Consider the following 14,475-nt stretch of genomic DNA (forward strand, 5'->3'; position numbering starts at 1 on the left):
TGCTACATTGTATAGGTGTTAAAATTTTATGTGTGAAAAATGCAGATCTCTTCTAATGAGATTCTCTTCTTCTTCACCTCTAGATTTACAGAAAATGAGACATTCACAAGAACCTATACCCTTCAGGTGAAGTTACTTGAGCCAGACTGTAACATCATCAAGATGGGATCCATGGCACTGGAAGTCCCTGAGTTTTATGGGCTGTCCAATGTGATTGACAAGAATGTGCTCAATTTTGATTATGATCGTAAAATTAACCTGGAGTGCACCATCCGAATGACTTCCTTGGAGACCCTTCTGCCATCACATGGTCAGATTGTGACTGGAGAACTTGAAAAAGAAAAGCCACGCGGAGACCAGCCACACAGTTTTTTCCTCAGATCCAGTATGTAATTTGGGCCAGTGACTTTCTTAATTGCTCTTAAGAGTGTAGGGGTCAATATTCAAAACCAGTCAAACAGGTAAGAGATTCTTTTGCCTGGATAACTGGTGCTGAGTGGGGCCCAAGGGAATATTCAGTGGCACTTACTCAAATACTGCCCCTGCATATCCTCTCTAACCACTAAAGCTGAAACCGGACGGTATCCGCTCTTAACCAGGGACGGAGTCAGCTCTTGACCAGATAGTAACATATGTAACTTTGCAAGTCTAAGTGCTTTGAAAATGAACCTCTAAGTTAACCAGTCAAATAGAATCCCATAAATAGCAGTCCTATCTTTGACAGTTTAACTTAACCGGCTAAGGGCAGAATATTCACATTTATCCTGTTAAGTGCTGGCCAGCCGTTTATACCCGGATATTTAATGCCAATAGCTGGACATGGCCTGACATTGAATACCAAGGCATAATTACAGTGGTGGTGGTCAGCATTTAAAAAAACAACCAGCTAATATTCAAAGTGAGTTAACCACCTGGGAATGGCTGCTGACCAGTTTTCTCGCTTGTACACGGCTATCCTGTCATTTTCAGTGGCATTTAATTGGTTAGTGGCACTGAAAATAACTGGTTAGTGCTGAAGTGGAATCTGGCTATGTTGGGTGTGTTCCAGGGGCAGAGTCCAGTTAGCTCCCAATATTCAAAGCTAACCAGCCATGTTTAGTGCATAAATAGGACTGCATAAATAGCTGTATTATCTTTATGTGTTAGCCCATATATGGTTAAGGCATTTCTGCAGATAAAGTAGTATTTATTTTACACACAGAAATGGCCTGTTTTATAATAACAACTAGTAAAAAAGGCCTGTTTCTGACACAAACGAAGCGGGCGCTAGCAAGGTTTCCTCGGAGTATGTATGTTTGAAAGAGTATGTGTGAGAGTGACTGTGTGAGAGAGAGAGAGTGAATGTGCGAGTGTGTGTGTGTGACAGAGAGAGAGTGAGACTGGGTGCGAATGTGTCTGTGAGAGAGAGAGTGTGTGCAAAGCCCCCCCTCCCTCCCTCCCTTTCAGTTCTAGGGTCCCCCCTCCCTCCCAGTTCCAGGGTCCCCCCCCCCACTCCTTCCCTCCCTCTCTTCGAGTGCCAGGATCATTCCCTCCCTCTCTCTTCGAGTGCCAGGGTTGTCCCCTCCCTCCCCTAGTAAAAAAGGCCCGTTTCTGACACAAATGAAACGGGCGCTAGCAAGGTTTTCCTCGGAGTGTGTATGTTTGAGAGAGAGAGTGTGTGTGAGAGTGCCTCTGTGAGAGAGAGAGTGTGTGTGTGTGAGAATGAGAGTGTGTGCCAGGGTCCCCCCCTCCCTCCCAGTTCAAGGGTCGTCCCCTCCCTCCGAGTTTCAGGGTCCCCCCCTCCCTCCTTGGGTGTACAGTGAAAAGTAGTACTATTCCTCCTTGGGTGTGCAGTGAAAAGAGCCAGGTCGGCGCCAGAGGAGCAATGAAACTGTGCCTCTGTATGTCATCTGGACCCTCAAGTGCTGGTTAGTCGCGTTGTTTTTCCTGGTAGTTCTTGATTGGGGATTTCTCCGTGCGTTTCAGCTGCCGCCTGATCGGTACTACTGCTAACCCCGTCCCTTGTGTGATCTCATCCCCCTCCTTCCCTCCTTCCCCTTCCGTCCGAGGAGCAGGTCCCCCCCCTCCGTCTGAAGTCCAGGGCCCCCCCTTCCGTCTGAGGTGCAGGCCCCCCCTGTTCGGAGTTCCAGACCCCCGTGCGTTTTCCACAGGGCGGGCAGTGCTTCGGGGGTGGGTGAAGGAAGTTGTGGAAAGACAGGGAACAGGCATTTAACTTAGCGAGCGTCCCCTCCCTCCTTACCATTACTGTGTACTTGAGCGCGATGCCCTGCACAGCGGTAACTCTGGAGGGAGGCTGCTGTCGGCATCAGTGGTGTTTCGGGAGGGCGTCTGTTGAGCGCGTCAGGCAATATCGAGCCTTTTCTGTTTTTTTTGCTGTCTTTTTTGCTGTCAAATGTGCGCGTGCCAGTTTTGGGGGAGGTGGGGGGGTTGGATCAGCTGCAAGGTTTTTTTTTCCCCACCGGGGTCTCGTCATAATGGGTCCAGTGATGTCAGGCTTGGCTTCGGAGCCTAGCAGACCAACTCTGAAGAAAGCCACGGACACAGGCAGCAAGATGCATAGAACATTGGAGGTGAGAATTATTATATAGGATATTAGAATATATCAAAACTCTCCCATCCTTACTTATTTATTTATTGGGATTTATTAACTGCCTTTATGAAGAGGATCATCCAAGTTGGTGTACAGCAGGTACAGTTTAACATAAACATAAAACTTACAATTTTGTTAACAGCATAAAAATTGTAAAAATTACCAAATATAAACATGATGAATACAATAAGGGGGATCTTTTACATAGGTGTGTTGGTGTTTTTAGCATGCATTAAAAATAGGTGCCCTAGGAGCCCAAATTTGGGCGACCTATATAGAATCCGGGAGTATGTGACTTTATAAAATAGGCTTAAGTAGGTTGGCTTCCTGACCTAGGTGACCTGTCATACAATTACCCTTCCATTGTGCTCAACTAGAGTTGAACAATTCTGTGTTGCTTTATCAGAGCCTTATTACAAATGGTTTGTGCTGAATTGTAGATCACAGAACAGATCTAAAGTGCAGGAATGGAGACTGCCTCACTGGTCTGAAGAGAATCAACACTGTCCTAAAAGTGAGCTGTGAGGAGTTCCTGACCATGGGTATTAGATATCAGCATCTCAGCCCTCCCTCTCCAAACATCGATTACATTCCTATCAGACTGGATCTCACTGACACCAGAAGCAAGACTATATATAAGGTACAGTTGTTCCCAAATGCATATTCACATTTCCAAAATTCTAGACTGCCTGATAAATCTGCAGTTAAGCATCTTTTACCACTGGCAGATTATGAATTTTTTTTAGTTAACCTGAGAGAACCGGTATGACCTTAAGTCAGGATTGTGTGGGGACTAGGTAAGAGAATGGAGCTTCTATAAATCAATGTCTCCCCTGCTGACTGCTAATTAGGGCACAGGGGGAATGGGCCCTGATTTTAAGCATTTTGAGGTTTTTAAGGAAGGTTATCTCTCTCTCTCTTTTTTTTGTATCAATAAATTTTATTTCAAAAAAGGCAAAAGAGAAAATGTGCATCCATTCCAGTACAGAAAAAACTCAAACTAAGAAATGCAATATTTCTAGTATAAAAAACAGCATTGACTTCAAACTATCTGACAACATAATTCTACCCCTACCCCTCACCACCTGAATCCAAGTCCCCTCACCCCCCATGCCCAAAGTTTACACATACCTCAACATAATAATGTTTGCTGTTGTTTCTTCAGCGATCACCCAAAGCTCAGCCTTCCCCCCCCCCCAGCTCCTCCCCTCTCCATCAGTGATAAGAACTTCCAAGTGGGACCATTCTTCATGGGATGGGTCTAAATGCACTTGGCATCTATCAGTCAATGTTCAAGATCACGAACAACCTTCAAGCATAATATGCAGTCTTGCAACGTCAATCCTGTAGATAGCTGTTAAATGGAAACAATCTCACTCGACCACTGCTAGGCAAATACATTTAAACCTCATTTGCTATTTAGGACTTCTTCTATTGCTTACGCTTTTTTGTTGTTGTTGACCAATGCACCCCCCCCCCCCTTGTTCTTCCCTATGGCCACACAGCACTGCCATGCATCCTTCCACTAATCTTCAGTCCTTCCTTCCTACTGAGGATCCTTGTTAGTGTTTCTTTTTTCCCAAGAAGGACCTTCAGCTAGAAGTTCCATATATCAATGGGTAAATTCATATTTTAGGTAATGGTCTTGTGCATACATTTGAAAGTGCTGTGCAAGTTCATATATTATAATATTTTGATCTAAATAAGGCAAATTTAAAATGTGCCATATACATTAATATGCACAATCTAAAACCCCTCTCAACAGTTTGAATATTAAGGGTGAATAATAATCTAGCGTGTGTAATTTAAACCCTGTTTCTGAGTGGTTCTGATATTTGAAATTTTTAATAATCTGTGTTTTGAGAGGGACTGGGACACATTTTCACAGAGAGCTAACCCAGTTTAAGATGGAAATTTAGACAATGTCCTGAAAGGCATATAGGGCCTGTTATTCAACATGATTTAAGTGGGCAGGAGAGGTCTCCTGAATGCCTCTGACTATTGTGACACTCCTGGATAGTGCCAGGGCAGTCTTGGGGTGGAGTCTGGGTGGAGTTGGGAGTTATGTGGGCACCATCATTATTCAGTGCTGGTGCCCTCATAACTAACTGGTCAAGTAAGACCGTTTAAATAGCAGTCCTAACTTTGCTCAGTTAGCTATGTGGGTATGCCACTAAATAATAGCCATTCCTGCACAGCTTTCAGGTGCCTGCAAATGACCTGGATTTTCAGTGCCAGTGCCTGCATATGACCAAGCACTGAACATCCAGGTGTATTTTAGCCAGCAGTGCTTAGCATTTAAAAAGCCCGGCCACCAAGAAGTAGTACTGTGAGAATACCGTTAGGAGTGGTGGACACCATTTTGGAACCTGAAGCTGAAGGAGCAGGAGTGAGTGAGGATGGTTGCTACTCCCACTAAGGCCCAGGATGAGATCAGGGGATGGGGAAGTAGAGGAGGTCTGCTGAGGTGGGGACTATGAAGGGGCTGTTGACCTTTGGTCCACTTTGCCCTAGGGCTGTTAAGGGGGGGGGGTTGACTTTCAGGCTGGGGGCTGTTAAGGGAAGGACTTGACCATCTGGTCAGGGGCTGTTAAAAGGGGTTGTCCTTTGGCTAGAGGTTTGACCTTAGAGTCAGGACCTGTTAAAAGGGGAGGGCTCTGTGATGTTGTGAGCATGAGGGATCCTGACCTCAGCCTGTGCACCTGCCTCTTCAGGCAGACACTTATGCATACCTCAGAGCAGGTGTAAATGCCAATATCCACGCTTGGTAGCAATGTGTTTCCCCTTGTAAAATGGCCAATACATACTACTAGCGTAGGCTTCCACACCTTAAACATGCCCCTTTATCATTTGGATACAGTGTGGTTACCCATATGTAAATAACAGCTTTCTAAAATTCCCTTCACATGTTTCTTAACCATCTGCTATTTACTCATGGGGAACCTTCTAAATTAAGGACCACAGTCACCTAAACCAGGTACCTTGTTATAAAATTATCAACCCTATGTCCAGCTTAGCTCCGTTGTGTTAGTACACTGCAGATCTTTCTTCAAACCTAACAGTCATACTGTACTGATCTTCTTTATCTATTTTGCAGTCAGAATATGCTTGGATACCAGTGCACATCAGAGCTGCATTTCCAAATCAGATCCCCAAGGCCGCCTTCATGCCCATGTTCATACTGGAGGTAGATCAGTTCATCTTAACCCCCATAACAACAGCAACTCTCGATGCTGAAGACAGTGAAACACCAAAGAACTTGCTGGTTTTCAACATTACCCGACCACCTGTGCAAGGGTATATCGCTCACCTGTCTGATCACACCAAACCTATCACATCCTTTACTCGGAAAGACTTGAATGAGATGCAGATAGCTTACCAGCCTCCAAACAGCAGCCATACGGAGAGAAGGAACTATGAGGTACACAGTCACGCCTGATGCTAACAGCCGAATGGAGGATTTCAGGTTGTTTTACATATTGATCACAGCATAATGTCAGGAACAGCAAGATGTATATTTTCGAACAATGACTTTGCAAACAAGTTCGTGTTTGTTTCTTAGAAATTTTATGGTTTATGGTTGTAGTTTATTGGTCTTTTTTTTTATACCACCTTTCCTTCACAAATAGCAAAGTGGTTGACATAGCAAAACAGGAGCTCAAGAAGGAAAGACATTCAAACAAAGAAAAGAAGATAGGAAAAGAGTAAGCTTGTATAAGGGTAAAACTAAAATAAGGGTAAAACTAAAATAAAACTACAAGAGCAGCAAGTAGGTAGAGATACAGTATGACAGTATAATATTTACATGAATTTCAGGAACATTTCTTGTAAAAGAAACTTGAGTCCATAGAGTGTCATAGAAGTAGAGCTGCCGAGAGGGGAGGGCAAAATTCCCCGGGCCTAGCTTGCAAGGGGGGGGGGGGGGGGGGGCGGCACGGCGCCAGCAAACTTCTTTCTGCCTGCTTGCTTTTGGGTCTGTCTCTCTTCTGCTTCTGTGTGCCAGGACCCAGATGATTGTGTTAACGTGATAACCAAGGTCACCCGGGTTGTTGCGCTAATGCAATCATCTGGGTCCTGGCACATAGGAGCAGGAGACAACACACCAAAGGAGGAGCAGTCAGACACAGGAAGGTAAGGGGGCAGTGTCCCGAATGTGGGGGGCAGCGGGGAGCAGCGGTCCTGCCCCTGGCCCGGCTGTGTTTCTTGGTGGCCCTTCATAGAAGTGTCAGAAAGTTTGTCCTAGCTTATTCGGACCTAATTTAACCCTGAGCAAGGGAAGAGCATGCAGAGGTGTCCTTTCCAGTTTACATTCTCTCAGCAGACTCATCTCTGAATATGAATATTCACAGGTCCCATTTAAGTTATGGCACAGGTTTTTCCAACAGATTTAGTTCCATAGCTATAATTCATTTTCAGAAACAAGTTTGGAAGAATTCATGATATCCAATTTGAAAAAAGAGATTTTTGGCTTCTTTTAGTCAAACATCCCTTGCTTCTATTTACTGCATTTTCCACTTATCAAGTAAACAAAATGTTACATTCCTGCCATGCTCTGTTCTCCACCTAGGACTGCCGAGAGACTGAACTGGGCCCGGGGCAGGGCCGCCGCCCCCCCCCCCCCCCCCACGATTGTGGCGGGGATCCTGAGGCCCTACCAGCAGAAGAAGTCTTCCTCCAGCGTTGCTCTTCACTCTGCCTATTGCCTGCCCTGCGGCTGCTTTTTCTCTCGGCGCATGCTCGGTTTCAAAACCAAGCACGAGTGGCCTGAGAGGAAAAGCAGCCGCTTGGCAAGCAATGGGCAGAATGAAGAGCAGTGCTAGAGGAAGACCTGCAGAGTCTGTTCCTCTGGGTCCTCCTCAGCCTCCAAGGGGGGCCTGGTGCTGGAGTTTTCTCTCTCCTGCTCCTGTCGGGACGTGATCACCCAGGTCCTGTCAGGAGCAGGAGAAAGAGAGAGACCTCAGTGCCAGGCCCCACTTGGAGGCCTAGACCTGGGGAATTTTGCCCCCCCCCCCCCCCCGTTCGGTGTCCCTGTCTCCACCAAAAGATCCAGAATATGTGGGTGCACAGTACCCAAAGAAATGGAGGACAATTAAAATAGACACAGAATCAATGGAGTCAAACACTCCAATGATCATTCATTCAAGTATTTATATACCACTTAGACCTAAGCAGTTTACAGTTTCATTTTATAGATATTGGTCTGTCCCTAGTGGGGCCACAATGTAAGTAGTACATTGTACTACTGTTGTACCTGGGGTAACAGAGGGTTAAGTGACTTGCTCAGGGTCACACGGAGCTGCAGAATGAATTGAACCTGGTTCCCCAGGATCTCAACCCACTGCTGACCATCAGGCAGCAGCGAGAATCGAACCTAGTTCCCCAGATCTGCAACCCACTACACTAACCATTAGATCACTGGTTTTCAATCATGGGCAAGAGGCTTTGCTATCAGAATAAGCAACATTTGAAAATTAATCTGATTCTTAGAGTACTATCCTTGCTCCAGACCTATATATATAATGTAATAGATATCCACAGCCTGCAAGGTGCGACAACCATATGCATTATTCTTTTAGCGTACTGCAAATTAACTGGATTTAAATGCACTTTATGAACTGCAGGATAGTGAGTATAGTGTGGAAAAGATCTACAGAAAAGAGGAAACCTTAGTACAGGAATGTGCTGTCCAGTAATACGGGTCTGTTTATGTTACCAGGTGGAGTTTGAGGTCCATGATTTCTTCTTTGAACGAAGTTCTCCCATTACAGTTCGTATTTTCATCAGAACCGCTGACACAAATGCTCCTCGAGTTTCTTGGAACATGGGTAAGTCTTAACCTGGTGGCCACATTCTATCCTAAAATCTAACTTTCAAAGTAAAGGGACCAATATTCAGACAGCAGGAGTTATCCGGGCAGACTCCCACGGTTGGCTCTGAGCCCGGATTTTCAGTGCCGGGCCATTTCCAGTGATCAGCATTGAATATCCGTTTATTTTTGGCCAGTTCCAACTTAACCAGCCAAGTCAATATTCAGCACTGGCTGGTTAAGTTGAAACTGGCCAAAGATAGGCCTGCTATTTCAGTGGCCTAATTTAGCCACTAAACATAGGCAGAGAAGTGCTGAATATCAGTGGATAGCAGGTTATAATGTGTAATATAACTGATTATCTGCTAAGTGGCAATATTTAGCGGAAGATAACCAGCTATCACCCGCTGAATATTGCTGGATAGCCAGTTAAATGCCATTTAACCGGCCAGGAGCCATTCCTGGCTGGTTAAATGGTTTTAAATATCAGGGGGAAAGAATTTAGGGGCTAAGGGGTCCTTTTACTAAGGTGCACTGAAAAATGGCCTGTGGTAGTGTAGACACGTGTTTTGGGCGCACACAGAATTATTTTTCAGCACACCTACAAAAAATGCCTTTTTAAAATTTTTGCTGAAAAATCGACATGCAACAAAATGAAAATTGTCGTGCATTCATGTTGGGTCTGAGACCTTACCACCAGCCATTGACTTAGCGGTAAGGTCTCACGCGGTAACCAGACAGTAATGATCTACATGCGTCAAATGCCACTTGATGCATGTAGCTGATGCGCACCAGAAATTTAAAAATATATTTTGGACATGCGTAGCGGATGCATGCCAAAATTGAAATTACCGCCAGGGCCACATGGTAACCGGGCGGTAACTCCAATTTGGTGCGCGTTGAGCACGCGTAGGCACCTACGCAGCTTAGTAAAAGGGGCTCTAATTCTTTAAGTGGGTGGCTCCATGTAGGTAGTCCTGTGCAGAGTGATGAGTGCCTATTCTGTAATGACACCTAGGTGCCAGATTCTATTATAGAATACCAGTATGACCTGTTATTGGTGTACCTAAAATTTAGGCTCCCAAAGCTACACCAGCCATAGACCTGGCACCCAAATGTAGCAAAAGCGTGCATAACTTACCGTATTCTGTAAGTGGTGTGCTTAAATGGCAACCCCCGTCCATGTCCCTCCCATGCTTCACTATGCCATCTAGTTCTTAGAGGGAATATTGAGATTTATTTGCGAATGTGCACACATGCACACATCTATATCAGTGTTCTGTATATTCACTCACGTTATGTGCACGTAAATGCAGGTGCCCCATAAGCCTCATTGTTTAAACTACTCCATACAATTTATGAGCTTGTGAAAAAGAGTTTTTAAAACTATAGAAGGGATTAAGGAGGTATGGAAAAAATTAGACTATTAGATGTATGGTTTCTTGATGTGAAGTAAGTGAAGGGTCAAATCTTTGTTTTAATTGGTACCTTCAAAGAGTTCTGTTTATAAAAATCATGGTCCCGATATTCAAAAGGGTTTAACTGCTGAATATTGCCCGTAACTGTCTTGGCACTATCTGGTTAATGAAAACTGTGAGCTAAAAATGCTACCGCAGCTTAGTAAAAGACCCCCTTGGTTTGCTAACCTGGTAGATGGCTAAATATCGGCTTAAATGTTTGGCCAATCGTGCTCCCAAGCCCCCCCCGAGCTTTCACTCACCCCCCTCCCACATGAGCATCTCCCCTCCTGAATCCTCCCCTCACGTGATCTTACCCTTCCTCCTGACCCCCACCCCTACAAGCAGGCCTTATCTACCTTAGAGTGCCTTATAGTCTAGTGGATAGTTTGAAGAAACAGCATAGGCAAGCTGGCTGCTAGTCCCAATAGAATTCATGACGAAGAAGCAGACATGGTGAAGGATGGCTAAAAATCCGTTATTGTAGAAAGAACAGATAAAATCAAACAACACGGCCGTATTTTGCTCAACAGGGCTGCTTCAGGGGCGATACTTATACTAGTGGAGCATATAAAGAACATTAATTTGTGTTCTTTTTATGTTTCACTAGTATAAGTATTGCTCCAGAACAGAGGCGTTCCTAGGGGGGGCGGTGGGTGCGGTCCGCCCCGGGTGCACGCCGCCGGGGGGGGGGGGGGGGGGGGGCGCGCGTGCCTGTCCTCCTTTGTTCCATGCTAATTCTCTGCCCCGGAACAGGTTACTTCCTGTTCCGGGGCAGAGAAGAAGCATGGAACAACGGAGGACAGGAGCACGCAGAACCCCCCCCCCCGGCGGTGTGCACCCGACGGGGGGGGGGTTTCCTTCGCGGGGGTGTCCTTTCTCCTGTGGGGGGTCTGCGCTGCATCGGAGGGGGGGGGGGGGGCGCTGCACCCGGGGGGGGGGGGCGGGGCACATCAGCGATCCGCTCCGGGTGCCAGCCCCCCTAGGAATGCCACTGCTCCAGAATCAGCCCTGCTGGACAAAACACAGCCATTTCAGTCATGAGAGGAGGAGTAGCCTAGTGGTTAGTACAGTGACCTGAGAACCTGGGGGCTAGATTCAACTCCCACTGCAACTCCTTGTGACCCTGGGCAAGTCATTTAACCCTCCACTGCCCCAGGTACAAAATAAGTACGTGTATATAATATGTAAACTGATTTGACTGTAACCACAGAAAGGTGGAATATCAAGTTCCTTTCCCTTTTATCTATTTTTTTCTACAATAAAGGCTTTTTAGCAATCTTTCACCTTGTCTGCTTTGTTGTCATCAGTTCTAGTGGATATTTCGGGCAGGTATGATCCTCACTCACTCCTGCCCATGATGGCTTCAGGCTTAAAATGGCAGCAACAATTCCTAGTGGTAATCTTGCAGTATAGGTTTACCCACTAGACCATTCACTAGGGACTGGGATAGAGACTCATCATGGAGGAGTGTGGTCAGGAGGGAGGGTAAGATCATGCAGCAGATGGTGTGTTCGGGTGGGGGCAACGCTCAGGGTGGGGGGGGGGGGGGGTGGAGGTCATAAGGGGCTAACCTGATATTCAGCTCACTGTCTGTGTAGCTATCCAGTCAGTGGGCTGAATATTTCACCTGACTGATATTCTGAGCATGCCCAGAGCCTGCACACTGGATATTCAGAATACCCACATAGGTGCAGGCACTGAATTTACGGCCTAATTCAGCCCCTGGCAGTAAACCCTGAGTGCTGCTAGCTGAATATTGACCGACATGTATTTTGCACTTGTCTGAGATTACTTAAAGAGGGTAACAAGCTGTCAAACCTGTGTGGCAAATAGGAGTATAAATTGGGAAAGCATGCACAAGATTTCCTTTTGAAAATGTATCCAGAAGTATGTGCACACATTTGCACCTGCCATTTAGTATGCCCTGTTATCCCTGTTTATTTTGGTGGACATTTTAGAAGGGTAGCATGACATCCTACTTGTGTAAATGACATTCAGGTTCTACAACACCACTTTCTTTTTCTAATATGAACGTTTGTAGGCATTCTTTTCTCTTCTCTTATTTTGTATTTTTATATACTTTTAAAACCACTTTGACCTGCCTTGCCAAAAGCAGTATGGTAAATACTGATAAAACTGAAACCAAACCAAACATGTAAATGCTGGGGACAGTGGCGTACCTAGGGTAGTTGACACCCGGGGCCGATCATTTTTTAACACCCCCCCCCCCCCAAATCCAGTACTAGGCATGCCGAGAATACAAAACACTCAGAACCTATAGAGCAATTCTACCATACCATAAGCAGTCATTTCTACGAGTCACACAAGGAAAAGGAAAGCATCTTAAACACTACAGTGAGCACTAGAACATCAATTCACCTATTGTAAAACGAAACCAGACAGAATAGTACAGATCGTAGATCCTGCACAGTCAATGCCAACTGAAAGCCATGTCTTTTTCACAAACACAGATACACCCTAATCCACTATAGAATAAGTAATCATAAACTTTCTATTTAGACAAAAATTAAACTGAACCCCCAATGCCAGACTCTGCATACAATGCAACACCACAGAAACAGAAATTGTCCCCTAGTACTGTGCAAAATATAAAGACAGCAGATGTAAATTTGAAAAAAACTAACAAGTACCAATCACCACTTTACAAATTAACAAATAGAAATAAAACAAATATAGAAAGTAAAATAATACCATTTTATTGGACTAATACATTTAGCTTTCAGAGGCCAAAACCTCCGTCCTCGGGTCAGTACAGTATAGTGCTGTTACAGTATCCTATCCTGACCTGAGGAAGGGGGTTTTGTTCTCCGAAAGTTAGTCAAAATGTATTAAAATTAGTCCAATAAAAAGATTACCTTATTTACATGTTCTATTATAAACATTTAACACATCTACAATACTTTATCCTAAAGCAAAAAAAATAAAAAAATATATTTTATTTACAGTTTGTTGTCTCTGGTTTCTGCTTTCCTCATCTTCTTTTCACCGTCTTCCTTCCATCCAGCATCTGTCTTCACTCTCTCTCTCTGCCATCCAGTGTCTGCCCTCTCTGCCGTCCCTTCCATCCAATGTCTGCCCTCTCTCCCTGCTCCTTCCAGCCACATCTGCCCTCTATCTCTGCCCCTTCCATTCACTGTCTGCCCTTTCCCTTCCATCCACTCCACTGTCTGCCCTTTCTCTCTGCCCCTTCAATCCACCATTTGCCCTCCCTCTCCCATCCATCCAGGGTCTGCCCTCCCTCTCGCTCCCCTTCCATCTAGGATCTGTCCCCTCTCTCTCTGCCCCTTTTTTCAGCCCCCAGTTCCAGCCCCCTTCTCCCCTCTGAACACCCCCACCCAGTCCCCTTCTCCCCTCCCCTTCTCCTGTCTGAGACCCCCACCACAGTCCCCTTCTCTCCTCTGAATACCCCCACCCCAGTCCCCTTCTCCCCTCCCCTTCCCTTCTCCCCTCTGAGATCCCCACCCCAGTCCCCTTCTCTCCTCCCCTTCCCCCCTCTGAGACCCCCACCCCAGTCCCCTTCTCCCCTCCCCTTTTCCCCTCTGAACACCCCCACCCCAGTCCCCTTCTCCCCTCCCCTTCCCTTCTCCCCTCTGAGATCCCCACCCCAGTCCCTTTCTCCCCTCCCCTGTCTGAGACCCCCACCCCAGTCCCCTTCTCCCCTCTGAACACCACCACCCGAGTCCCTTTCGCCCCTCTCCTTCCCCACCTCAGTCCCGTTAAAACCGGCGAAGCAGCGTCGCAGGCAGCGCCCCTCGTGCCCTGCTTGTAAAAAAAAAATCAAATCTCCTTCCTTCTCCTCCTCGTCTTGACGTCGACTCGGGCCTTCCAATCAATTTGATTGGAAGGCCCGAGTCGACGTCAAGACGAGGAGGAGAAGGAAGGAGATTTGATTTTTTTTTTTTACAAGCAGGGCACGAGGGGCGCTGCCTGCGACGCTGCTTCGCCGGTTTTTTAAAATGTGCGGCGCCGCGGGAACGGCCACGGGAGGTGGCGGGAGCGGAGCACCCCCCACCCACTGGCACCCGGGGTGGACCGCCCCCCCCCCCCCCCCCCCCCCCCTTGGTACGCCACTGGCTGGGGACAGATAAAGCCCATTATTCAAAAGCACTTATCCAGGGAACAGCATCAGCTACCCAGATAAGTGTCATTGACCAATGGCAAAAAAGAAAGAAGAGCAGTTTCCCTACTAAGAAATCGAAATACAAAAATTTGTTAGGACAGACACCAAAAACACATAGCATAGTGGTTCCCAATCCTGGTTCTGGAGGCACCCCAGCAGGTTTTAAGGATGTCCACAATGAATGTTCATGAGAGAGATTTGCATGCACTGCCTCCACTGCATGCAAATCTCTCTCATGAATATTTATTGGGGATATTTTGAAAACCTGACTGTCTGGGGTGCCTCCTGAACCAGGCTTGGGAACCACTGACATGGAAAATGAAACCTGGTATGAAACTCACCAAACTTCTCCAAGAAACAATAGTAAGGTTTGTTGAGGGGGTCTTTTACAAAGGCATGCCAGTGTTTCTAGCACGTACTAATGATTAAGAGCACTCCAAATGCTAGAGTTGCCCTCAGGAATATATGGGTATCTCTA

General features: G+C 46.1%; 1 protein-coding gene across 1 annotated transcript in view; it reads left to right on the forward strand.

The window, feature by feature from the left end:
* The window catches only part of FREM1 (FRAS1 related extracellular matrix 1), a 307,907-nt gene that overhangs the window by 24,205 nt on the left and 269,227 nt on the right, over positions 1-14,475 (forward strand). The window contains 4 exon segments of the mRNA XM_030194282.1: positions 84-385; positions 3,031-3,230; positions 5,688-6,011; positions 8,307-8,415. Of these exon segments, the coding sequence (XP_030050142.1) occupies positions 84-385; positions 3,031-3,230; positions 5,688-6,011; positions 8,307-8,415 (935 nt within the window).

Source organism: Microcaecilia unicolor, chromosome 2 (genome assembly GCF_901765095.1).
Source record: "Microcaecilia unicolor chromosome 2, aMicUni1.1, whole genome shotgun sequence".
NCBI classification, from domain to species: domain Eukaryota; kingdom Metazoa; phylum Chordata; class Amphibia; order Gymnophiona; family Siphonopidae; genus Microcaecilia; species Microcaecilia unicolor.